The following is a 27,619-nucleotide window of genomic DNA, read 5'->3' on the forward strand; positions in this document are numbered from 1 at the left end:
CATTTGTATGTTATCAATGTAAAGATTATTCTTTTGATCAGTTAGATGTCACAGTTTTTATAATCAATGCTTTGGTTAACTATAAATCCACACACCATTTTCATAAGATTTGTTTTTCTGCCACCATGTTAATTTTGCTCAATGATAATGCCATAATTGGAATATTTTTTTTATAGAAATGATGTAACGGGTTAATCTGAAATTTCAAACTGAACTCTTACATGACTGCTTTTGCACATGCTCCTCTTTTTTGGTTGTTGGGTTTTAATTTTATTTCATTTTTTGGTAAATGCAATTGTTGGTTTTGCAAAGAATTGACTTTTATCTAATTTATAGTTCTCTATGCATGTAGTTTCACCTTTTTTGATCTCGAATATCTGGTTGGCTTTATTTATCAGGCCCAGGGTTGTGATTCTGGATGCTAACATGATTAACCACAGGTTGGTGTTCCTTGGGAACTTGGTGCGGAGAAATTGCTGCATATTATGGGTATATTACTACTACTTTTTTTCTCCTTTCTGTAAATGATACTAGATTTTAACTGAGACCAGATTGTATCAAACAAAAGCATTGTTTTCCAACTGGTATAAAACAAGATTCTTTTCCACAAAAAAAGATTAGGTATACATACTGTATCGTTATTTTCTTTATAGTATAAACCTGTTGAATCAACCATTGAATTGGTTTTGGAGTTTTTGTTTGATCAGAGAGTTTTTTTTGGGTGAAAGTTTTAATCAGTGAGACTCGGAAGAAAATGGAAGAATTTTCCTTTTGTATGCTCTAAGAATCAGACCCTATGCATTCTTATTGTTTAATGTGAGAGTTTTTATTCTGTTATATTATAATGGAACCAATGCAGGTTTACTTCGACTACATGAGGAGCTTTAGAGTTGAATTTGATGAGTTTTTTGAGGAAGGAATAATATCAGAAATTGAAGTTGGATTAGGTCTCTGTGGAGAGCTACGGTATCCTTCTTATCCTGAACGGCATGGTTGGAAATATCCTGGTATTGGTGAATTCCAGGTACCTTAATAAACGGTGATCCCTCCTTTCATTAGTGGCATGCATAATAGCCCTTCATTCACCTGTGGTTATGACCTTAAGCCTGTAGCTCATTTGATTTTTTACTTCTATCTAAACTTTGAAGTAGTTCTTTGATTCAACCTGATTTTTTGCAACCACATCTTTTGTAATCAAGAACGTTTAATTTTGTCCTGTTAATTGCATTATGTCTTTTCATATCAGCTATTTTGAATGTATATAAAAACCAAGCTGCTTATCTTACCGACCCCTTTCACTCATCTATTCCTTTGTTTATTTATGGTTATGTTTAATTTATTTAGGTTGAATGCGTCTTATTCATGCAGTTAAGGCTAGTGCATTCAAATCCTGCAGCAATGCGCGGGCATATTCTTTAGTTTTAAACTATAAAAGAGTGAGAGGTGAGAGGAGAGGAGCAGAAAGAGAGAGGGAGAGGGAGAGAGAGTGTTCGTAGAGAGGTGAGGAGCAGAGAGAGAGGGGGAGGGACGGATTTTTGGGTGTGTTCATCTCTCTTTTGCAAAATGGGTTTCCACTGTGAGTTCAAGTTCTCGGTGTTCTTCGAAGCTCAAGGTTGTAGATCTTCTCAGGTTTATTCGTTCTTTTCTCTGGTTGTTTATGTCTATCAGGTGTTTGATTAAATGCCTAAGTTTGAAGATTTTTGGGTTTCGCATATATTTTCTTGATGTATTAAAATCTAATGTTGTATATGAGTAGTTAAAGATAAACAATATAAGGCCATAGCCTTTCTTTCTGTATCAAAGCTTGAAGATTTGTTGATCTTTTTGGGTTTTACTACATTTCATAAGGCCAAAGTCGAAGTGTAGTATCGTTCCGAAGTTTGTTTGAAGGAATTGTTGAGAAATTTCTTGGTGTGTGAAACATTTTCTTAGTGTTTAACAATGTCCGAGTGAGAGTTCTAAGCTATGGATATCGATCCTGTTTTCCTTTTGGCTTTGATTGCGTTCTTTTTCGCTATGACAATTGATCCAAAACATTTTGTTAGGAAGATCAATTCGTCAGATAATTCCTACGTGATAGAACTCGCGTCCTTCGTGTTGAAGTCAATAGGAGTAGAGTCTGTTCTTAATGTTGCTCGTATTTGCAGTTCAAATGGAGTATCCACTCCTGCTTGGTTTGACATTTTTGTGGGCAAAGCCATGTACTGGTTGTCTTAGTATGAGACATGACCCAAGTATTTATATTACATCGTGTTTGGCATTCTGAACTTCCTACTGTTTGGTTCTTTGGCTCTGAAAATAACCTTTGATTTTGGATGGGGAACGTTGATGAGCCAGGTCGACGTTCCCCCATCCAAAATCAAAGGTTATTTTCAAAGCCAAAGAACCAAACAGTAGGAAGTTCAGAATGCCAAACACGATGTAGTATAGATACTTGGGTAATGTCTCATACAGACACCCAATACAAGACTTTGCCCACAAACAATGCCAAACCAAGCAGGAGTGGATACTCCATCTGAACCGCAAATACGAGCAACATGAAGAACATAGACTCTACTCCTATTGACTTCAGCAAGGACACAAGTTCTATCACGTAGGAGTCATCTGACGAATTGATCTTCCTACCAAAATGTTTTGGATAATTGTCATAGCGAAAAAGAACGCAATCAAAGCCAAAAGGAAACCGGGATCGATATCTATAAGCTTAGAACTCTCACTCAGACATTGTTAAACACCAAGAAAATGTTTTACACACCAAGAAATTTCTCAACAATTCCTTCAAACAAACTTCGGAACGACACTACACTTTGACTTTGGTCTTATGAAATGTAGAAAGATCAACAAATGTTCCTTCCAACTTCAGCTTCGGCCTTTGAAATGCAAAAAATCAATCTTCAAGCTTTGATACATAAAGAATGGCTTCGGCCTTATATTCTTTCGATCTTTATCTACTCACATATGGCATCGGCCTTTAATACATCAAGAAAATATATGTGAAGCCCATTAATCTTCTCACTTAAGCATTTAATCAAACAACCAGAGAAAAGAACGAATGAACCTGAGAAAATCTACAGCCTTGAGCTTCGAAGAACACCGAGAACTTGCACTCAGTGGAAACCCATTTTGCACAAGACAGATGAACACACCTAGAAATCCGTCCCTCCCCCTCTCTTTGCTCCTCACCTCTCTACGAACACTCTCTCTCTCTTTCTGCTCCTCTCACTCTTTTATAGTTTAAACTAGAAAATATGCCCGCGCATTGCAGCGGAACTTGAATGCACTAGCCTTAACTGCATGAATAAGACGCATTCAACCTGAATAAATTAAACATAACCATAAATGAACAAAGGAATATATGAGTGAAAGGGGTCGGTAAGATAAGCAGCTTGGTTTTTATATACATTTAACATAGCTGATATGAAAAGACATAGTACAATTAACAGGACAAAATTGAACGTTCTTGATTACAAAAGATGTGTTTGCAAAAAATCAGGTTGAGTAAGTGTCAAAATAATTAATTCCTTTATTTTTAGTGAATCCCTTGGCAACTAGCCTAGCTTTGTACTTGCCTATAATTTCATCAAGCTTCAGTTTCTTCCTAAATACCTACTTACAACCAATTGGTGTAGTACCTGATGGTAAATCCGTTAACTCCCAAGTGTTGTTTTGCAAAATAGACTCAACTTCACTATTTATAGCTTCTTTCCAAAATGGAGCATCGACGAAGATCATGGCTTCTTTATATGTTGTCGGATCACCTTCAATTAAAAAGGTATAAAAATCATCACCAAAGTTCTTCTCCACTCTAGGTCTCTTCTTCTAAGTTCTGCTGAAGGCTCTTCTTCATTTGTAACTTGATGGCTAATACTTGTGGAAGCTTTGTCAGTACTAGTGCATGATCTATCTGCCACTTGCCTTTGCATTCTAGTCTTGAAAGGAAATGTCTTCAAAATATGTTGCATCCTTAGGCTCTAATATAGTGTTATTCAAAATTTCATTTATTTCAAGGCACTGCTATTATGAGCATAACCTAAGAAAACAGTATCCACAATTTTAGGTCCTATCTTCTTTCTCTTAGGTTCTAGGATTGCAGCTTTAGCCAAACACCCCCACAGTTTCAAGACTTGAAGATTTGGAGTTCTCTTTTTCCAAATTTCATATGGAGTAGCCAAACACCCTATCCTGCTAATAAAAATTTTAACTTTGCAGAGTAAACTAGTCAAATGAGCTAGCTAACTAGTTACAAGTTTTTCAGTGATAGAAAGTACAGTTGCAAGAACTAAACTTAATTGACTAGTACGTCTAACTAGTTAGAGTCTACCTAGATGTGTCTAACAACAAAAAAATCACAAAATGGAACGTATTCACATATCTGTTCATTATGCAAACAACGATGACAAAACAATTATGAATTAAAGTACGTTGTATTGACTAGTCAAATTCACTAGTCAACTAAGTACAGATTCGTTAGTTAACCAAGCACAAATCTATCAAACAGACTTAGTTTCCTATGAGTTATTCTAGTCAACAACTATACAGTTCATTTTTAATATTAGAAAGCCAAAAAGAGAGTTTGGTGTCTCAAGGTTTCACAAAAAAAATATTTGGACTATAAAGCCCCTCAAACAAAAAAAATCTAAAACTAAAACTGAATTTGATACATGAAAACAAGGGCAATTTTGTAAAAAAAAAACATAAATCTAAAATTCTTTTTATTAGAAGAAAAAAAAAGGAAAAAAAATAAAAAGGGTAGGAAGTGCTGGAACCGGTGAAACATTTAATATCTCAAAATTGCCCCTTTTATTACAGGTTGTAAAAATAATAAAAATTAAAAAAGTAAGGACATGATGATAAAAACATGTCAAGGAGAGAAAGTGGAGGAAAGAAAATAGAACGTGCAGAAAGAAAGAAACTGTATTTGAAGCAGTTGCCGTAGTAGTCTCCCACTGTAACAAAATTATATTTTAAAAAAATATCTAAGAAATTTAAAAATGAGATAAAAAAAGGGGAAGTGTTGAAATCCCTGATTTATTTTCTTATAAAAAAACGAGATAAAATGAATTTAAGCCAACCAACCAACACCACTCCTTCATTTTAGAAGAGTCTGAGTGTTTAATATCTCACAAAAATAAAAATAAGAAAATAAAAAATAAAACACAGCCATAGTATTGTAACAAAAAACAGAAACTTAAAATTGTTTTTATTGAAAAAAAAAAAAAAAAAAAAAAAAGACGTGACCAACTCCACTCCTCCTCCATTTTTGGAGAGAGAAAGGGACTAATATGTCATAGAAATATTGTTAAAAAAACAGAAACTTAAAATTTGTTTTATTGAAAAATGAAAAAAAAAAAAGAAAAAAGGAAAAAAAAAAAAAAAAAAAGAGAGACGTGACCAACTCTACTCCTCTTTCATTTTCAGAGAAAATATTCATCTAACAAAATTATATTTAAAAAAATATCTAAGAAATTTAAAAATGAGATAAAAAGAATTTAATAACTCACAAAATTATATATTTATATATAGATATATACGAAATCAACGTGGGAGAAAGAAAGGAGTAGAGGTTGCCGTGAGTTTTCAAAAAGGAGTGTAATTCGCCCACTACAAGCACTAACTTCCCAGTTTGTAAAATCCCATTTTTTCTGTTTCTACTCATTTTTCCATATCCAAATTCAAATGTTCTAATTTTCCCCTCAGTTGTGTAACTGCCATCAACAATTGTTGCTTAGTATTAAATACTCTCACACTCCAATGTGGGATAAAATGAATTTGAGCAACGTTCGAGTCATCATTCTTCTTTTTTTTTTTTTTCAATTTTTTCGCTTTTTTGCTTTGCCACTCTTCTCTCTCTCCCCCTTCCCAGGCGTAAAAGGGAAATTAATTTGGGTGTCAGCTTCTTTTGCTATAGCTTTTGCAAACTCTAATTCGTATACATATTCATTTGTGTATATATATAAATATATGTATATGCATTTTTGTGGTTAAAATCTTGGTGCTTTTTATTCCAATTTTCTTATTCTTTCTCTCTCCTTTTTGTTATGGGGTCAATGGAGTATAAGCCCTATTACTGAGAAATTACATAAGGTTGTGGTGGTCTATTATTTTCACAAAATGTTTCTGTTGCAAATAATTCTACCATTTTTCACCGCTTGCACATTTGCAATAAACTCTCTCTCGTAAGTGGATAATGCTTTGTTTCTAGGACCTAATGATTGGCTGGAGAAGGCAATAGGTTTACCTTATTTGGCATGACTGGGCCTGTGGAGATCTCATCACTTGTTTCAATTGACTAAAAGCATCTTGGGCACTAGGTGACCAAAGAAACCCTTCTTTCTTTGTGAGTTGATAAAATGGCTAACATATCTTGCCATACCCAAGAATAAACTTCCTGTAATACCCAGAGAGTCAAAAACCCTCTCAGACCCTTCACAGCAGTGTGTATTGGCCAATCCACAATTGCTTGCAATTTAGAGGGGTCAGCAGCTACACCCACTCTAGAAACAATATGACCAAGGTATTCTACCTTGCTCTGACTAAATGAGCATTTTTGTTTCTTGATGAACAATTGATGATTCTTCAGAATCTTAATGCCTAGATGAACCAAGTGGTTTGCCCATGATTTGTTGTCGATTAATATCACCAAAGAACACCAAAATGAGTTGTATGAGGTAAGGCTTAAATATGTCATTCATGAGGTTTTGAAATGTAGCTGGTGCATAGGTTAACCCAAATGGCATAACCAAAAACTCATAATGACCCTCATGTATTCCAAAAGCAATTTTCTCAATGTCATCAGAATACATCCTAATTTGATGATATTCTGATCTTAAATCCAATTTAGGGAAATACATAGCTCCAAAAAGTTCATCTAACAAATCATCAATCAAAGGTATGGGAAACGTATCTTTGATGGTGATAGAACTTAGCTCCATGTAATCCATGCAGAGTCTCCAAGTGCCCTCTTTCTTCTTCACCAATAGCACAAGGAAGGAGAAAGGGCTATGACTTGGTCTAACAAATCATCAATCAATGGTATTTTGTGGTCTTGAGATCTCAATTGAGATAGTGCAGTAGGCAACACAAACAACTCCTCAAAATTTCCCCACACTTTCTGCAGTTCTTGAAGTTGTATTGGATCTAACTCAAATGCTTCAAATTTCTCATTCTCCAAAGAATACAGAAACATTCTTAAGTTAGAAGTACATAATGATAATTCCTTGTCTAACTGCTGAGATAACACTTCTTGGAGGGGTGGTGGAGTTGAAGGTTTGTTAGAAAGCTTGTAAGTGACACTGTCTTTCTGGAATTTCATGGTCAAAAGTTGGAAATTCCAGAGGACTGGATTGACAGTAGATGACCAATCAACCCCTATGGCCACATCCCAATCCCCAAGAGGCAATGCATAGAGATCATGTGCACAATGGTAACCCTCCAATTTCTAGAGCTGCCCTCTTGTGACACCCTTCACTTCTCAATTTGCCTCTATCAGCAATCATCACATGGAATGGTTGAGTATGCTGGAAGTGTCATCCCATTTGTTTTGTCAACCTAGAATCAATGAAGCCGTGAATGCTCCCTGAATCCAACAAAATTCTCACTGTGTGTTTACCAATTAACCCCTCAACCTTCATTGTTTGAGATTATTGTTTTGAGTTAGTGCAATAGAATGCACATTCTTTAAGCTCCATGGTTTGGAGTTCAGGCTACCATTCAGTAGCTACCTCTCCAGACTCTTCATCATTGTCAACTAAATCAAGCATTAGTAATTGCTTCTAACCACATTTGTGATCCCTACTCCATTTTTCCATATAAAACCAGCAGTCACCTCATTCCCTCTTTATAACAATTTATTCTGGACTAAGTTTCTTCACTGATAAGTTACCAAATCTATTGGCTGGTGGAGTAGTAATGTAAGGCACAACTGTTTGGGGTCTTACTTGAGATATAATTCTCTAGTTACCTAATTTGAGCTCACTGAACTTAGTTTCAAGCTGAACTGCAAGGGCTATAGCCTCATGCACATTTGCAGGCCTTAATATCTTCACATCAAAATTTAGTTCTCTTTTTGAACCTCCCACTTTCATCAAGCAAGCACGCAACAGCTCCTGCTAGCTTCCCACAAACCACCTGCAAAGTCAGGCAATCAATTGTTCATGGCTTCTCCAATTACTATTTATGTCACATCAAACAAGATTAGACAGAAGCTCAGAAATGTCAAACATTGTGCAATTTCAATGCAGATGTTCAGGTCCCTTTGATTATCGGTTCATTCCTTCAATTATAAAATCATTCTATTCATTTCCACAACCCATTTATTGCTTCTTCGTCCGTTCACATGCCAAACCATTATGCTGAATAACAGTATCGTATGCCTGCCACACCATACGACGCACTTTGAGGAAAACGATCCAAAAATTACACTAATGATGTAACAAGAACAGCGCAGAATAAATTCTTCAAAAGGACACTAAACAAAAACACCGGTACTCAAATCATCTTTAAGGTAATCTCCGCCATCATTACTTCAGTAGGTTTAACTTCCCAAGCTGAACATATATGCAGTAGTGGAGCTGGATCCGGTTTGTAAGGTCGAAATTCCCTGCTCAGCGCTGGAGAAAACGACAACTGCAATAGTGACACGAAAAATAAGATATCAAAGTGCACTTCTAAGTCGAAAGAATGATAAGAAATGAGATGAGCCCGGAACATGCATTACAAAAAGTTAGGGGTTCTGCTCAACGGTCTTAAATAGTGGGATGCATCAGATAGTACACGAGGTATATCTAGAATATAGATATGAAAGATTTTTCATGAGCACAACTGACTTCAGCAAGTAGCCAGATCAGTGTAAGCTCATCTAAGAAACTGGGAATTTTCAAGACATGAAGTGAGAAATTCTCTCAAGTTTAATCTCAATATACAAATAAGCTGCAGTTCTCAAGAGAAACAAAAAATCTCGTTTCAGCAGAGACTTGAGCACGATAACATTAGAGATGTGCGTCAAGTGACTAATTCCTCCTCCGTTTTTGTTTCCCCAAAGAGGCACATTATAACTTTATTACTCAACTGTAATGTGTTCTTAAGACAACAAAAAAAGTAAAATGGAACGCTAATAGATGAATAACTTTGTGTTGCAGACAACATTTTTATACTAACTTTGTGTGTTGAGTTGAAAAATTGCCCAGGATAAATTTGTTGAAGGTCGTCTTCGGTTGCAGAGCCTCCCGTATTTATAGAAGGAAATATTTGCTTGCTGCCTGATATTCGTTGCAGAATCCATTGCAATTCAAGAATCCGGATTTTCTTTGTAAGGATTCTAATGGTCTGTGAATTGTGTTCGTTCATCGTGCAGTCAAACATCATTTAAAAAAAATTATTTAAAATTAAACACAAACAGTACTTGATGAAAATTGACCGCACAATATACAATAAACGGATACAATTTACAAATTTTTAGAATCCCCACAAATAAAATCATGAGAGGATCTGTTGGGCAATTCAAACTCATGGAAGTGTGAGTAATTAACATTTTGGCTGTCCGTGACTTTTCAAATAAACCGAAGCCTATGTTGGCTTAAGGCTTACGGCACCTCTTGCTAATTGCCAAGCCATCATCTCATTTTTTACTATTTATCCCAAAAAGCATCCTGACAAATTCCCATCACCATTTTCATTTTCTCCTCTTTTAATCTTTTTCTTTTTTTTTTTTTTTTTTTTCTTATTTGAACGATCATGGTTAAATCATGTCAATATTTTATATTAATTTTTTTATAAAGATAATAAGATAAAAAATAATGCATGAGAGAAGAGAGGAAATATGATAAGAATAAGAGATGAGAGAATCTTATTCCTCTTAAAAATTCACCATTATCTCATTATATCCATTAATTGCATTAATCTATCAGCAGTTGCCTTGTCACGTCAACAAAACAGAGAATCTTATTCCTCTTAAAAATTCACCATTATCTCATTATATCCATTAATTGCATTAATCTATCAGCAGTTGCCTTGTCACGTCAACAAAACCTCAACTGTTCCAGTCCGCAGTCTACACGCCAAACAGCACAAATCGTTTGAACTGAACTGCTCCTTCCCAGTTTTACATTCCATAATTTTCATAAGAAAATGTCAAAATAATTCAATATTAAAAAATTATAATTACAATTAAAAATCATAACATATTTTTCAATAATATCAAAATATCTAAACACTTGATTACTCGCAGGGCCAACCCTGTAATTTTTGGGTCCGAGTCAAGCTTCTGGGCGGAGGACTTTGAGTTTTTAAGTCCTTTGATGTGTCATATATACATACATATATATATATATATATTTTTTTTTTTTCGTGTTTTAAAATCAAATACAATAAAAGAGAAAAAGTTTTTAAGACATTTATGAAACAGGGAGTCCTGTGTCAAATAAAATAATTTGATGAGGACAAGTTGGCCGTATCAAAAAAAATAAAACACCAAACAAAAATTTATATATTGTCACATCCCGGCCCGGGACGGATCACTTCCCGGGCCCACTCCACCACCGTAGCACGATATTGTCCGCTTTGGGCTTACCATTCCCTCACGGTTTTGTTTTTAGGAACTCACGAGCAACTTCCCAGTGGGTCACCCATCATGGGATTGCTCTAGCCCCCTTCTCGCTTAACTTCGGAGTTCCCATGGAACCCGAAGCAAGTGAGCTCCCAAAAGGCCTCGTGCTAGGTAGGATGGGAATATACATTTAAGGATCAGTCCCCTGGGCGATGTGGGATGTCACAATCCACCCCCCTTAGGGGCCCTGATACCAAATTGTCACATCCCGGCCCGGGGAAGATCACTTCCTGGGCCCACTCCACCACCGTAGCACGATATTGTCCGCTTTGGGCTTACCATTCCCTCACGGTTTTGTTTTTAGGAACTCACGAGCAACTTCCCAGTGGGTCACCCATCATGGGATTGCTCTAGCCCCCTTCTCGCTTAACTTCGGAGTTCCCATGGAACCCGAAGCAAGTGAGCTCCCAAAAGGCCTCGTGCTAGGTAGGATGGGAATATACATTTAAGGATCAGTCCCCTAGGCGATGTGGGATGTCACATATATACATATACATATATATATATATATATATACACATATTTTTTTTTTTCATGTTTTAAAATCAAATACAATAAAAGAGAAAAAGTTTTTAAGACATTTATGAAACAAGGAGTCCTGTGTCAAATAAAATAATTTGATGAGGACAAGTTGACCGTATCAAAAAAAATAAAACACCAAACAAAAATTTAATCAACATGTAAACTTATAATTGCATCAAAACATCCCACAATCAAGTTTTCTTCCTATCCTTTTTCAATAGATAACATAACTAAGTCACTCAATCTCTACCGAAGACAGTATACTATTTGACCAATTTCAAATAAAATTAATTTCATAGTTTGAAAATTAGATTATCTGAAGTTGTATTCTTCTAAACTGTATGAGATAGTTAATAGCTTGCTTTCTTAAAAATTTTGTGTAATTTTTTTTTTTGTTAAATGATGAAGGACTAAAACGGATAGGAAAAAGAAAAAGAAATTAAACAGAAAGAAAGGCATTTGCTTGGATTGAATTCCTACCAAGTAGTCAAACCAATTGTTAATTCATTTCACCAACACGGTAACAGTTCAATTTTGAAATATTTTCTATTTTCTATTATTTATTAACCTACAACCTCATGTAAACGAATTTCAGGGCCAGGCCGTCGCCACTCTCGGCTACCCTTAGGGCCTATCCTGATTACTCAGGTCGATGGCGCAAATCGAGTACAGATACATAGACAAAATTATTTCAATGGGATCTTATATTAATTTTCCAAAATTTTTGGTTGTGCTTGCTTTTCTTATCTTTGTCGTTATAAGACCATCTCCAACTCTTGGAATAAGTCTCAAAATTTGCCTTCTATACCCCATTTCACTCCAACCCTTGGCTCAAAATTTAGTTTTGGGTAAAAACTCAAATTTTGACAAATTCGAACCAGAATTTGAGTTTGGGTTACTAAGTTGGCCCACTTGTGTGCGTGGACTTGATGTGCAGGCCCTTCATGCAGCCACGCTTCAACACGTGAGCTTGCTTTATGCTTCGACAAATGGAGAAAGTTTTCAAGGTACCTGATACTAGACTTGGCATTATAGATCCGACCCATTAACCTGACTCGACCCACTCGTTAAAACTAGTATTTGGGTGAGTGCTTAGTGGGTCATGTTGTTAGCGGGTGAGCTCTTTAATCACCCGTTAAATAATGGGTCATTTTCAGTCAACCCGCCAAACCTGTTAGCCACCCGTTAACACCTGTTATTGACGGCTTTTGAGTAAATTCAATAGACATAACCAAAAAAACCCTCACTGACTCTCACCGTCTCACACTCTCGCACACTCTCCAGCCATTCTCTGGTTCTCCTTGCTTCTGGCTCCTCTCGTGGTCTCGCGGTCTCGCTTTCTTTTTTCTCTTCAATCTTGTATGACTCATGGCTTCTTCTAGTTTCTTCTGTTTCTTTGCCATTTTGAGTTATGTCGTGAGCTCTGCCTTTTTACTCTGCATTTCCTGCTCTTATTTCTTCATATTTTTTTTATTACATAAAGATGGTTTGATTGGCTTTTCGAGCATCAATAATTTTCATTTTTTGAATTAAAATGTGTAATTTAACTGTCTGGTTGTCTTTCAATTGTTACGTGACCACTGTTTTGATGAAAATATGGGTTTTTTTAGGATTTTTAAGTATGATGATTGATTTTTCCGTGCAAAATTATGTGTATTGATTAATATATTGATGCTTAGCTAATAGTTAATGAGGGTTTACTGTGGCAGGCTCTTGTTCTTTGAATGTCATGACTTTTGATCATATTTTGTGTTTTTATGAATTGGGTTTAATTCTGTATGTGAAATTTTAATCTTGGTTAGTGGTTTTGGTTCTTAAAAGTTGCTTCCTGGGATTGGAAGTCCTCTGTTTAAATTATTTTATTTTATTTATTTATTTATTTATTCTTTATTTTTATTACTTGTATGTTAACTGATATGATTTTCATCTACATGTGAATTTGTGATCTGACCAGGTGGGTATTAAATCCTGAAAGGCACTGATGAGAACTAGAGTTGATCTCATGAGTTGTTGAGAAGACACCAAAGTTGCAAAATCCATCTTCCCAAACCAAAATCCTGCATTCCACCTATATAGTTCATCTCATGAGTTCCTTTTGTAAGGGTTTATAATATTTGTAGTGACTACCCTCTGTAAGGTTTGATTATATTTATATGGTCAATGCATTTGGGTACTTCTAAAATGTGTTGGACCCTCATGCTTGAAATCTTGATTAAAATATGTATAATTAAGGTGACTTGTTAGCTTAACGAGTCGAGTGAATGTTGGGAATAACCTAAGAATTAAGATTTTAACCCTAAATCACAATATGATATATAGAACAAGAAGACTTACCCATCTAAGCCACTGTGGTTGTCAAAAGAACTCTTCTACTCACTCAAGCCCTTTATGCTCTTACGGTGAGGGAACCCTAGACTTAGAACCGATGCTTTTTGAGTAGGGAATCCCTTTTATTTATTGATGACTGGCATCCAACTTCCATCTATCATGGGTGAGTTGGTTATCGTCTCATAGCATCACAACCTGGAAGTTATTAAGTAGTGGAGGAATGGTTTGTATTCAAAGCACGTTGGATTTATTTCCTCAATTATGGGATGTTGGTTTTACACGTATTCAAACTCTAAGGATTTGCATTACCAATATATTACTTCTCCTTTATCTACTAGTTGAATCCACATAGGATTCTTACAGTGAAATCTGATCCAAACCTAATAAATAATTTCGTTTACAGGCCAGTACACTAGTTGAGTTGGTGTTCCCGGCAAATAAATGTGTGACACATAACAAAAAAATGCAAGCTAACTTATTTTATCAATGCGATTCATAATTTTCCCTAAAAGTGAAAGAGAATTCGGAAAAAACCACCCCCCACCAAGAACTGACAGCAACTAATCACCCAGCCGCCACGAACTCACGGCAAGACAACGACCCCTTCCATTGATGGCGATAATTACAACCTCTGATCAAAGTGCAGGGGTGGCCAACGACAATTTATAGTGCCTTTCTCCGATGTAAGGGAGGTTAGAATGAAAAATAGGAAGGTAGAAGGAGATAGAAAGAAAAACGAGAGGGGAAGGGAGAGATGGGTGGGCATGGGGTGGAGGTCAGAGACTTCGATGGGAATTTGAATCAGTTTATTTAATTAACTTTTTGTTCAAATTTATTTTCTGAAAATTAGAATTAAATGGGAAGATTGTTTGCAACGTGTCAAAACATAGGCTAGGTGTCTAATATAAGCTACGTGTTAGGTGTTCATATGTTGGGAACACTAGCTATGTACTGGGTACGCCAAAATATTAATGCTAGAGAGATCAAATTTGTAGATTAAATTTTGTAAACTAAATAATATGGAAGTTGATGATTGGATTATTATTTAAACATTGATGAACGTACTCATTTCCTATTGGTGACATATTTAGTCTGTAAATTTAGTTTACAAGTTTAATCTCTCTTATGACGACCTATCCCTACTTTTCACTGGAATTTCTTTTTCCGTTGGTGTGTTTTGACGATTTTACCCTTTTTGGACAAAAGTGGAATCTGACGTGGACATTGTTTTCGACTGTTATTTCTTTTTCCTAGTTTCGTACTTAAGTAGTATTCATCGTTACGAATGCATGAGCATGAGTTAGACCCGAATCAAATTTGTAACGAAAAAGCTACGCTCTGTTAAAGTACATGACCACGAGTACTTTTGTACACGCGTGTACAAATTAACAGTGTCAGAAACACTGTAAGGAAGTAGAATTTGTACATTAAAAATTGTAGAAAATCTAAAATCAAATTCTTCCTTTAATTGGTGGATCTGTGTCCCTTCTCCCTCACACAAACAACCAATCATTTCCTTGATTTCCTCATCACCAGCCAATCAATTGTTTTCCCTCATTTGAAAGCAACCAATCAGACTTTATTACCCTCTCACTCTGCAACTCTCTCAAACGAACATTAAACCCTACAAACGTGGCCTGAAAACCATACCATTGAACTCATCTCGACCCCACGAACACAACCATGCAACCAGTTTCAAGAATGGTTGAGTTTTGACTCACCAACTCGGAAGCTTCGACTCGGTGAGTCTTGAGTCGACAATTTTCAGATCGAGTCACTGTGTTTTAGGACTCGGGGAAGCTACTACTCAACTCCCTAATGGTCATAGTCAAGGTTTGAGGAAAAGTTGACATGAAACAACTCGGTTTCAAGGAGTCGAGTTTTTTGCCGAACCTTTTAAGGCATTTTCAGGCCACTTCCCATCCATTTTTGGACTTCCAAGAGGTACAATCTTGCTCTACTCTTCATAAGCTTCATAACTTGCTCATTTCTCAACCATTTTTGATGAAATTTATATGGAAATGAAGCTTATGAAGAGTACAACAAGATTGTACCTCTTGGAAGTCCAAAAAATGGACGGGAAGTGGCCTGAAAATGCCTCGAAAAGTTCGGCCAAAAACTCAACTCCTTGAAACCGAGTTGTTTCATGTCAACTCTTCCTCAAACCTTGATTAGGACCCTTAGGGAGTTGAGTAGGAGCTTTCCTGAGTCCTAAAACGCCATGACTCGGTCTGAAAATCGTCGACCCAAAACTCACCGAGTTGGAGCTTTCGAGTTGGTGAGTCAAAACTCAACCATTCTTGAAACTGGTTGCATGGTTGTGTTCGTGGGGTCGAGATAAGTTCAATGGTATGGTTTTCAAATCACGTTTGTAGGCTTTGGTGTTTGTTTGAGAGAGTTGCACAATGAGAAAGTGCCTTCGGGGAGAGAAAAAGAAGAGAGAGAGTGCTGAGTTTTCTGATTGGTTGGTGCAAATGATGGTGATGAAATCTGATTGGTTGCTTTCAAATGAGGGAAAGCAATTAATTGAGTGGTGAGGAGGAAATCAAGGAGATGATTGGTTGTTTGTGTGAGGGAGAGGGGACATGGAAGAATTTGATTTTAGATTTTGTACAATTTTTAATCTACAAAATATTTTTCCTTACAGTGTTTCTGACACTGTTAATTTGTACGTGCGTGTACAAAAGTACTCGTGGTCATGTACTTTAACGGAGCGTAACTTTTTCGTTACAGATCCGATTCGGATCTAACTTGCGCTTACGCGTTCGTAACAACGAGTACTACTTAAATACGAAACCAGGAAAAAGAAATAACAGTTGAAAACAATGTCCAAGTCAGATTCCACTTTTGTCCAAAAAGGGTAAAATTGTAAAAACACACCAACGGAAAAAAAAAAAAATTTCTAGTGAAAAGTAGGGACGGGTCGTCACAGCCTACCCCCTTAAGAAAATTTCATCAACGAAATTTAAAATCATTTGTTACACAAAATTCGAAAATAGGGAGGATAAAATATATGTACGTAACGAAGAAATTAAGTCAGAGTGGTTGTACAAAAAGGGAAAATGCCGCTCCGTCACGATCGGAGTGCATTAATTCTTTTTTCATGCCTCCAACTCATTCTTTCCTTCTTCTTTAGTACAATACTATAATATAATAGTTTTCACAAAACAAAACATCGAAAATATTTATATGTACTAACGTCCCTTCGAAAATACATACAACAACAAAAGGTTAAAGTAGTTATACTGATTTTAAAACTGAACATAGGATTTTTCAACTACACACTCGAGTGTTGTGTATTCTGAAGTAAGTATATAGTAACCTTGGGTCGGGCCCAAGTAATTTAATAGGTAAATACAACAAATACATAAATAAGTACTAACGTAAAAGAATCTACCTATTTACTTGCTTAACTAATCCAACGAATAAGTCATTGATATTACGGTCTGCAACCCGCAATATCGACAACTCACTATTATCATGATAAGCAAGTAAATAACTCCTCAGGGAGCAATATTACCATCATGTTCCCATTGGGAATTACACAAACAACTTCTGGTCAAGTCTCTACTGTGCTCACGCACTACCCCTTTGGGCAACAACAGCAATAAAATAATTCTATATCGTGAACTCTCACAATTGAACACTTGTTCGTAAAACTCCTATGTCAAACAAGTGTTAAGTAAAGTATCTCCATACTACATCTCAACAATGTCACAACCAAGACCAAAAATAGTAGCCGTAGTTACAAGCAGTTCTAACAAAAATAAGTGTCTAATACGATAATGCTACCACTAAAGAGCAGATAAATGCAATATGCCACGAAGGTCCAGGTAAATCGTTCAGACTGGCCGTTAGTCTGAAGGAGAAATGTAGTTGGTGATGAAACTTACTACACGTGGCCTTCAAGAAAACTTCTCCAAAACTTGGAAGTAAAACACTCATCACGATGAGATACCACAGTGACGTACCTGCCACGTAAACAAACCATGTAGTCCGCAACTCCTTAGCAAGCAACTTCATAGTAAAGCTCTCTCGAACTTAGTGAGAAAGTAACTACGTCGAGAAGGCTAGAAGAATACTCGAGAATTTGAGGATCAAAACAAGTCCATCAAATCTAAAGTACTAGATAACTGGATTGGATGCATAACATCAAACTACAACAGTAGTTTTCGAGATATTCAATCACCACGGAAGATTCGTTCAATCGAGTATTTGTTAGGTGATTGAGAAATTAATGGTCACGACTGCACTTCCATTGTCAACAGTGCTCTTAAACAATGCATTTTTTTCAAGGCAATACGAAATGTAGTAAGGTAGACACGTACCTAAGGTTGACTGGAATGCCTTTCAGTACAGAGGGGTAAAAATGGGATTACTGTCAAAGTAGGTATTGATCGAAATGTCAGAAGACCCAATAGATTTCAAGACTGGGCAATTTTACCAAGAGGTGTAAAATGTTGTCCATTTAGACCAACAGAACGCGAATTGACTCGTCAAGTCAATCGATGACTAAAGTTACGTGAAGTAGTGAAATGACGAAATTTAGGAAATTATTTTGAACTCTATAGGTTCATAAGTATGCGTGAGTTACCATGATTATACTTACAACCTTGATTAATTAATGTTATGAGAATTGTTGTGCTATTGTGAAATGCTAAAATAATCCTACGGGATGCGAAGGTAAGTTACTTTGTTGACTAGAATTATTGAATTGTTATGGTATGATTATATTTACATTATCTGCTCATCATTGCTCATCACGTGTATGTTCACATCCACACCATTTGCTCGCCTTGGATCCAAGTAGTTGCTAGTCCTATCGTACAAATTGCACCAGGCAATTCCGACTCATATGTGACTGCGCTTTGACGCCAGCCTTCACGTTTACCTATTAAATTACTTGGGCCCTACCCAAGGTTACTATATACTTACTTTGGAGTACGCAACACTCAAGTGCGTAGTTAAAAAAAATCCTTTGTTCAGTTTTATTATCAGTACAACTACTTTAAACTTATGTTGTTATACATATGTATTTTCGACGGGACGTTACTACATATAAATATTTTTGACGTTTTGTTTTTGCGAAAACTATTATATTATAGTATTGTATTGAAGAAGAAGGAAAGTATGAGTTGGAGGCATGAAAAAGGAATTAATGCGCTCTGATCACGACAGAGCGACATTTTCCTTTTTTGTACAACCACTCTCACTCGATTTCTTCATCACGTACATATATATATATATATATATTTTATTCTTCCTATCTTTGAATTTTGTGTAACAAATGATTTTAAATTTCGGGTACGAAATTTTCTAAAGAGGGATAGATTGTGACGACCCGTCCCTACTTTTCACTGGAATTCTTTTTTCGCTGGTGTGTTTTGACGATTTTACCCTTTTTGGACAAAAGTGGAATCTGACGCAGACGTTGTTTTCGACTGTTAATTCTTTTTCCTGGTTTCGTACTTAAGTAGTACTCGTCGTTATGAACGCGTGAGCACGAATTAGAGCTGAAACAGATATGTAACGAAGAAGTTACGCTCTGTTAAAGTACATGATCACGAGAACTTTTATACACACATGTACAAATTAACAGTGTTGGAAACATTGTAAGGAAGCAGATTTTGTAGATCAAAAATTGTACAAAATCTGAAATCAAATTCTTCCCTTGATTGGTGGATCTGTGTCCCATCTCCCTCACAAAAACAACCAATCAGACTTCACTTTCACACTTCACACCCAATCAAATTTCAGAAAAATCAAACTAGCACCCTTTCTATTATCTCGTTATCCCCGAAGGCACTTTTTCACTCTCTCACTCTGTAACTCTCTCAAACAAACTCCAAACCCTGTGAACGTGACCTGAAAATCATACCATTGAACTCATCTCGACCCCACGAACACAACCATGCAACTAGTTTCAAGAATGGTTGAGTTTTGACGCACCAACTCGGAAGTTTCGATTCGGTGAGTTTTGGGTTGACAATTTTCAAACTGAGTCATGGCATTTTACGACTATGGGAAGCTCCTACTCAACTCCCTAAGAGTCCTAGTCAAGGTTAAGGAAGAGTTGACTTGAAACAACCCGGTTTCAAGGAGTCGAGTTTTTGGCAAAACCTTTTGAGGCATTTTCAGGCCACTTCCCGTCCATTTTTTGGACTTCCAAGAGGTACAATCTTGTTCTATTCTTCATAAGCATCATTTCCATATAAATTTCCTAAAAAATGGTTGAGAAATGAGCAAGTTATGAAGCTTTGAAATTTTACGCAGAAATCGGTGAAAAATTCCAGATTCTAGCGTAACCAGACGGCAACCAGCGATGCTTGCTAGAGAAGACAACGGAATATTCTGTCAAAGTTGACAGAATATTCTAACGATGTCTGGTAACGCCGTTAAACTCTGTTAATTATTTAACGGAATATTCTGTCAAATTGACGGAATATTCTTGATGGACGTCACGGTTTGGCCTATGCGTGGTGGTGCATATGGCCGTGCCTTATTAGGCGCGTCCGGCCTTCGATTGGCTTTCTGTCAGTTTGTGTAGGTCCGTGATGTCGAGTAGATTGATTTTGTATATTCAAACCCTATGTTTGAGCAAACTACAGAGGTTTTATTTAAGTTTCTGTTTAAGTGTTATTAAACTAAGTTAATTAGTAATTTCACATATAGGGGAAACGTATCCCGAGGACATACGGGGTCAAGCAAGGCTCAGAGGCTTCGTTTCGACTGTGCAACTATGAGTGGGTCATTTCTTTTTATAAGTATACGCATACTTGCTAGTTTCCAGTTATACTTCAAAAAGAATTTACTATGTATGACCTGCTTATACTAAAATTACATGAAGTAGTGAACTGACTGAACTTAGGGAATTATTTTGCGCCCTATAGGTTCAAAAGTATGCACGAGATACCATGATATTATATTTATAGCTGTGATTATTACTATGTTGATTAGAGTTATCGAATCTTTGTGGCATGATTATATTTATGTTATCTGCTCATCATTGTTGCACCTCGGTGTTAATACTCACCCTAGGCCAGGGCCAGTCCTTCACGTGTATGTTCATATCCGCACCATTCGCTCGCCTTGGATCCAAGTAGGTGCCAGTCCTGTCGTACAGATTGCCCTAGGAAATTTTGACTTGTATGTGACCGTGTTTCAGCGTCAACCTTCACATGATCGTAGTACTAGAACACATTGATTACACCCAGTTCTGTCGTACAAGTTGCATTAGGCGACTCCGACTCGTGTGCTAGCATAGATTGATGAGCAATCAGTTCAGTTGTATAGGTTGCGTTAGGCAACTCCGACTTGTGTGCTAGTAGATTGTTAAGCATTCTTTATGTTATGTTTACATATTGCGAGATTATGTGATTACGGTCACCTTGTGCTTACTTACGATAGCTGTATTTTATTGATTTTCTTGAGACTTTGCTGGCTACGGTAAGTATTTTCTTATTATACGTAGTACAAATATTTTGAAAACTATACTTGATTTTACGGCGAAGGGTTATATCGTTTTTGAAAAGGTTTTTACAAAACACTATTTTTTGACCCCCTCAATTTTGTTTTTCGCCCCTCCAGGTTTAGTAGCTATGCTTACGTGTAAGCGAGGACTCTGAAAAAATCGTTGTAGATGGTTATCTTCAATGGTATAACTTTCACCCTACTTTACTGTACTGCTCTTATGCTCTGCCATCACGTGTGAATTGGGTTAAATCCCGATCACCGGCACATCACGTGTGAATTGGGTTAAATCCCGCTCACCGGCACACTCTTATGATTAGGTAGTTTTAGGTTTTAATTTATTCACATTCTTTTTCCACTACACTACACTTTATGGCTTCGTCACCCTCCAGGTGTCGGCCAACACAACTCGATTCGAAGTCCAAGTGGACATTTCAGGTCGGGGTGTGTTCATAAAAAATGGTTGAGAAATTTTACCCAGAAACCGATGAAAATTTCCAAATTTAGGCAAAACAAGACAACGGCGACCGGCGAGGCTCGTCGGAGAAGACGACGGAATATTCTGTCAAAGTTGATGGAATATTCTAATGGTATCAGGTAACACCGTTACCTTCGTTAGTTATTTAATGGAATATTCCGTCAGACTAACAGAATATTCCTGACGAACGTCAAGGTTTGGCCTGCGCATGGTAGCATGTATGGCCATGCCCTAGTCGGCTCATCTGGCCTCCGATTAGCTTTCTGTCAATTTGTGTAGGTTCGTGACGTTGAGTAGATCGATTTCATATATTCAAACCCTATGTTTGAGCAATCTATGGAGGTTTTATTTAAGTTTCCATTTATGTGTTATTAAACTAAGTTAATTAGTAATTTTGCATATAGAGGAAATGTATCCCAAGGATGTACGGGGTCAAGCAAGGCTCGGAGGCTTCATTTCGACTGCGTAACTGTGAGCTAGTCATTTATTTTTATAAGTATATGCATACTTGCTAGTTTCTAGTTATACCTTGAAAAGAATTTACTACGTATGCCTTGCTTAGACTAAAATTACATGAAGTAGTGAAATGACTGAACCTAGGGAATTATTCTACGTCCTATAGGTTCACAGGTATGCACGAGATACCATGATATTATATTTACAGCTGTGATAATTACTATGTTGATTAGAGTTATCGAATATTTGTGGCTCGATTTTACTTATGTCATCTGCTCATCATTGCTACACCCCGATGTTAGTAATTCGCCCAAGGTCAGGGCCATTCTTTCACGTGTATGTTCACATCTGCACCGTTCACTCGTCTTGAATCCAAGTTAGGTGCCAGTCTTGTTGTACAGATTGCATTAGACAATTTCGGCTCGTATATGACTGTGCTTGGGCGCCAGCCTTCACCTGAATGTAGTACTTGAGCGCATTTATTACACCCAGTCCTATCATATAGGTTAGATTAGGCAACTCCGACTCGTGTGTCAGCATGTGTTGATGAGCATTTGTTATGTTATGTTTACTTATTACGAGGTTATGTGAAATTGGTCCCCTTGTGCTTATTTGCGATAGCTGTGCCTTATTGATTTCTTCAAACTTGTATTTTCTTACTATATATAGTACATATATATTTTGGAAACTGTACTTGATTTGACGGCGAGAGGTTATAATGTTTTAAAAAGATCTTTTACAAAACGTTATTTTTTGACCCACTCAACTTTTTTTTTCACCCCTCCAGGTTTAGTAGCTGGGATTTCGTGTAAACGAGGACTCTAGCAAGACCTCAGTAGATGGTTATCTTCAGTGGTATAACCTTCACCCTAATTATTGTACTGTTCTTATGCTCTACCATAACATGTGAAATGGGTTCAATCCCGCTCACCCGCGCACTCTTTTGATTAGGCACTTTTAGGTTTTAAATTTATTCGTATTTTTCCACTACACTACACTTTATGGCTTCGTCACCCTCCAGGTGTTGGCCAGCATAATTCAATTCGGAGTCCAAGTAGACATTCCGAGTCGGGGTGTGTCATCTCTATTGTTATTATTCTCAGATGGATGATGGAACACGCCCATGTGGGCATGTCGGCCAGACTAATGAGCCTAACGGAAGAGGATCCTCGCAGAATTGGCGGATCCTCCCACCATAACCGTTCATCGTGCATCGTGCAGTCAGAAATCATTGTAATTTTTTTATTTAAAATTGAATATAAACAATACCTGACAAAAACTGACCGCACGATGTACGATAAACGGTTGTGATGGGAAGATTCCCAGGATTCTCACAAAGAGGATCCTTTTCCGAGCTTAACAGCCCTTGGATTAAATCCAATCGTTGATATCTCTATGATCAAATCAAAGGGTATAAAAAAAATTTAACGGCTCAAATTTAAATTTAATGATTAAAATTTTTAAACTTAATATTCACCTAATTTAGTGATTTTTTTAATGATTATCGGAATTCAAATATTTTTAAGTTAAAAGTGTTCATAAAAATAAATTAGGATAATCTACATATTAAAAAAAAAAAACTTAAAAAAAAAAACTACATTTATTTTTTTAATAATTTTGGACTAAAGATGCGAGAATGAAATTACAATTTATTAAACCAAGTATTTTTTTTAGGTTACTTTTCGTTTTTTAATCCAAATTTTAGATTACTCTCTTATTCAACTTGGGTATCGCTGTCCCGATCCCCTAACTGATCTTGTTTTTCTTTCTAAAAATGCGGTTTTTGATGCAATTTCTTTTCCATTTTCTTTTCCCACAATGCTTCATTTCCCACAGAATATACCCAAACTCTAGTACTGTAGCTGCCCATAGCCCTCCCCTAGCCTTCATCAAAACCTGCTGCTAATGTACAGCCTGTCCATCCTCCATCTGCTATCGCTGCCCCGCATGCTGCTGCCACTACTTTAGAGCACTCCCACCGTTGCAATTTGCTCGGGGGACCGGCTCCAGAACAAAGGCCCGAGGGCCGGTGGAAGGCGTCCAGCGTGACGCAGGCCGGGGGACGGGGGAGGCCCGAGGGCCAGGCCCGTGAGGAATCGACAGGCCTTGAGCCCGGGGTGGGAGTGACGTCATGCTGACGCCAGGGTGGCGTCAGCGTATTATTTTATTTTTTTTGTGTCAGGCGCGTGCACCCCACCCGCGCGTGGGGGCGCGTCCTGACAGTTTAATCAGAAAAAAAAAAACTTTTGTCTGTTACCGTTGGGAAGCCACGTGGCTTCCCACGGTACGTTAGATCTTAACGGTCACTTAATGTGGACCGTTAGATCTCAACGGTAAAAAATTTTAAAACTGTCAGATTTAATATCCACCGTTCGATCTGAGATCAACGGTGGATATTAAAATGCTTTATAAATTAAAAAATAAATGAAAAAATAGTTTAAAAAATCTGAAAAGTTACCGTTGTGACACGTGGCACAATCTGGAGCGTTGGAATTCAAAATTTTTTATATCCAACGGCAGAGATTAATTAATTGAATAAAAATTCAAAAAAAAATGTAAAAAATTCAAAAAAATTCAAAAAAAAATGTAAAAAATTCAAAAAAAAATGTAAAAAATTCAAAAAAATTCAAAAAAAAATCTGAAAAAAATTGTAAAAAAAATTGTTTTTACTTTTCTATAAATACCTTCTCATTATCATCTACCTTCACAACAATTTCATATTTTCTCAACCACTTTCAATCACATTCCTTTCTTTGTCTCAAAGTTTGAATCCATTTTTTTTCAACAAAATGACCACTGGTGCAGGTACGAATTGGTCGCTTATTGAAGATGTTGCGTTGTGTACTAGCTGGGTTGAAGTTACTCATAGTTCGCTTACGGGTAATGAGATGCAGTTGCGAGAAATGTGGAGTCTTATTCATACCAATTATCTTGAGAAAATTGGTGGGAAAAGAACCAAAGAATCGATGTCCAGTCGTTGGAAATTACTTAGCCAATCGTTTAGTACGTGGAGAGACGCTTTGGCACAAGCTAGTAATAATATTCGAAGTGGGGAAAATTACTCGGATATGGTAACAAGATATTATTATTTATTGTTTGTATTCTTTATTTGTTACGTACAAAATTTATTATTTATTGTTACTTATTTGTTACATTATAATTATGTTGTTTGTTACATTATAATTATGTTATTGTTACTTATTTGTTACATTTATTTGTTACATTATAATTATGTTGTTTGTATTATTTATTTGTTACTTATTTTCATTAAAATTAATGTATATATATATATATATATTTGTTAATTATTTTCATTATTTACTAAACTTGAAGCCTTCTTATTTGCTTTGTTACTTATTTTCATTATCTTTGTTACTTATATATATATATATATATGTATATATTTGCTAGTTACTTATTTTCATTATAATTATTTATTTGTATTATTTATTTGTTACTTATTTTTATTGTGTAGGAACTTCAAGCACAAGCTTGGTATGCTGCCAAAACCAAAGGCAAAAATAAATCATTCAACCGGTGGGAATGTTGGAATATTGTCAAAGATTGTCCTAAATTTAGAGTTGTGCCAGTTGGTCCAGAAGTGCACATGAACAGCACCCCTCTAAACTCTACACCCGATCATGTTCATGAAGATGATGCAGAAGAAGTGCCCGAAACGCCCCTCCCTGAACAAGCGTCGGGTTCGACCCGTTTTCCAATTAGGCCTCAAGGTAAGAAGGCTACAAAGAGAAAAGGGAGTGCTTCCAAGAACGATTATGCAAAGTTCATGGAAGAACTTACTCGCCAAGGTGAATTGACTTTGGCGAGGGAACTGGCGAAAGATGAGGCTGATAAGGCTGATAAGGCATCAAAAGCAGCAGCTGTTGAGAGAGAATTTTATGCTAATGAGAGAGAAAGAGAGCTACTTAGGCAAGAAAGGGAACATGTTAGAGAAGAAAGACGAGCTCAACAAGATCGTGAGATTATGAACATGTCTTTAGAAGGGAAGTCTCCAAATTCTAAATTTTTTTGGAAGTCAGAGAAAGCGGACGTGGTGCGAAGGAGGCGTGCAAGAGAAACAATAGCAAGCCAAGGTGGTTCTAGCACCGCAAGAGAAGATCATCCTAGCAGCACAAATTGGTTAAGTGATGATGAATAGAGTACTTTTTGTAATCGGAGCCCATAATTTTCCAATCACTTTGGGTTGTAATTTATTATTTATTGTTTGTATTATTTATGTTGTTTCCATGTTCATGAATATTTATTCAAATTAATTTGGTAAGTTATTTATATTAAGAATTAATTTGATAAGTTATTTAATTTGGTAAGTTATTTATGTTGTTAAAAGTCCATTAAACATAAACATAAACATAAACATAAACATACTAAGAATTACATAAACATAAACATAACAAAATTACATAAACATAAACATAAACATACTAAGAATTACATAAACATAAACATAAAAAAATTACATAAAAAAATTACATAAACATAAACATAAAAAAATTACATAAACATAAACATAAACATATACTAAGAATTACATAAACATAAACATAAAAAAATTACATAAACATACCAAATAATAAAACACACCAAATAAAATAACATAAACATACCAAATTCAAAATAACACACTAAAATGAACTTAATTATCCTCAGCTTGTTTCAATGCCCACTGGTGCTCTATCAAGTCAATTTGTCGGGCATTGTGCATGTCTGGCATTTGAAATGCAGTATATCGTTGAATGAGCCTTTCATTGTAACGTCCATCCCTTTGTAATGGCTCATGTTGCACGGGGTCATCGGTGGCGTCATGAGCACAATATATACGTGTTCTTGAATTGTTCATCGGGTCTGGCTCATATTCATCAACAGCTTCATAATCGTACTCATCTTCCACAATCATGTTGTGAAGAATGATGCACGTCATCATGATGGATCGAAGCGACTCTACATCAAACAATCTGGCCGCACCCCTGACGATCGCCCAGCGAGCTTGGAGGATACCAAAACAACGCTCCACATCCTTCCTGCACCCCTCTTGACAGCTTGCAAAGTGTTTTTCCTTCGCACTCCGCGGACGTGGCACGGTTTTGACAAATGTTGACCAGCGCGGGTAGATGCCGTCAGCTAGGTAGTATGGCCCGTCGTACATACGTCCGTTGACCTCATATGTAACTTTTGGTGCCTTTCCTTGCAGGACATCGTTGAACACTGGGGATTGGGCAAGGACGTTGATGTCATTTTGAGCTCCCGGGACCCCGAAAAAGGCGTGCCAAATCCATGTATCAAAAGATGCCACCGCCTCCAGAATGATACTTTTTGCCCCTTTTCTGTCCCCGTAAGCGCCTTGCCATGCACTTGGACAGTTTTTCCACGTCCAGTGCATACAATCAATGCTTCCAATCATCCCAGGAAAGCCACGCATCTCCGCCTTCTTCAACAGCCGCTCCAAGTCCATGTGTGTGGGTTTGCGGAGGTACTCAGCGGTGTAGATAGATTCGATTGCTCCGCAAAACCTCATCAGGGACTCAAGAATGGTTGATTGCCCCATCCTCGTTATCTCATCCACTTGGTCTGCAGATGCTCCATATGCAAGCATCCGCAAGGCAGCAGTAATTTTTTGCTCCGGCAGTAGACCCATAGCACCAAAAGCATCTTTTTTTTGCACAAAATAAGAATCATGGTTGCAAACAGCAATCATGATTTTGTTGAACAAATGTCGTTCCATTCTAAAACGACGTCTAAAGTAC

General features: G+C 36.7%; 2 protein-coding genes across 3 annotated transcripts in view; both read left to right on the forward strand.

Moving 5' to 3' along the window:
• LOC148691837 (uncharacterized) overlaps positions 1-27,619 on the forward strand; it is a 53,449-nt gene that overhangs the window by 1,785 nt on the left and 24,045 nt on the right. For both annotated transcript variants that reach the window (XM_088682645.1, XM_088682646.1), the window contains exons 3-4: positions 399-489; positions 860-1,024. In XM_088682645.1, the coding sequence (XP_088538771.1) occupies positions 399-489; positions 860-1,024 (256 nt within the window). The remainder of the gene's footprint in view (positions 1-398; positions 490-859; positions 1,025-27,619) is intronic.
• Positions 23,823-26,096, forward strand: LOC148691838 (uncharacterized). Its single transcript, XM_088683293.1, has 2 exons — positions 23,823-24,928; positions 25,333-26,096. Exons 1-2 carry the CDS (start codon positions 24,647-24,649, stop codon positions 26,014-26,016), a joined length of 966 nt encoding a protein of 321 aa, XP_088539419.1. The 5' UTR covers positions 23,823-24,646; the 3' UTR covers positions 26,017-26,096.

This window comes from Pyrus communis, chromosome 13, assembly GCF_041283825.1.
Source record: "Pyrus communis isolate YQ-2024b chromosome 13, ASM4128382v1, whole genome shotgun sequence".
Lineage (NCBI taxonomy): Eukaryota > Viridiplantae > Streptophyta > Magnoliopsida > Rosales > Rosaceae > Pyrus > Pyrus communis.

Bases quoted from the DNA above. Each gene is read 5' to 3' on its own strand.
- LOC148691838 (XM_088683293.1), top strand. From the start codon at position 24,647: ATGACCACTGGTGCAGGTACGAATTGGTCGCTTATTGAAGATGTTGCG. The intron at 24,929-25,332 runs GTAACAAGATAT...TTTATTGTGTAG, and splicing joins GGGAAAATTACTCGGATATG to GAACTTCAAGCACAAGCTTG.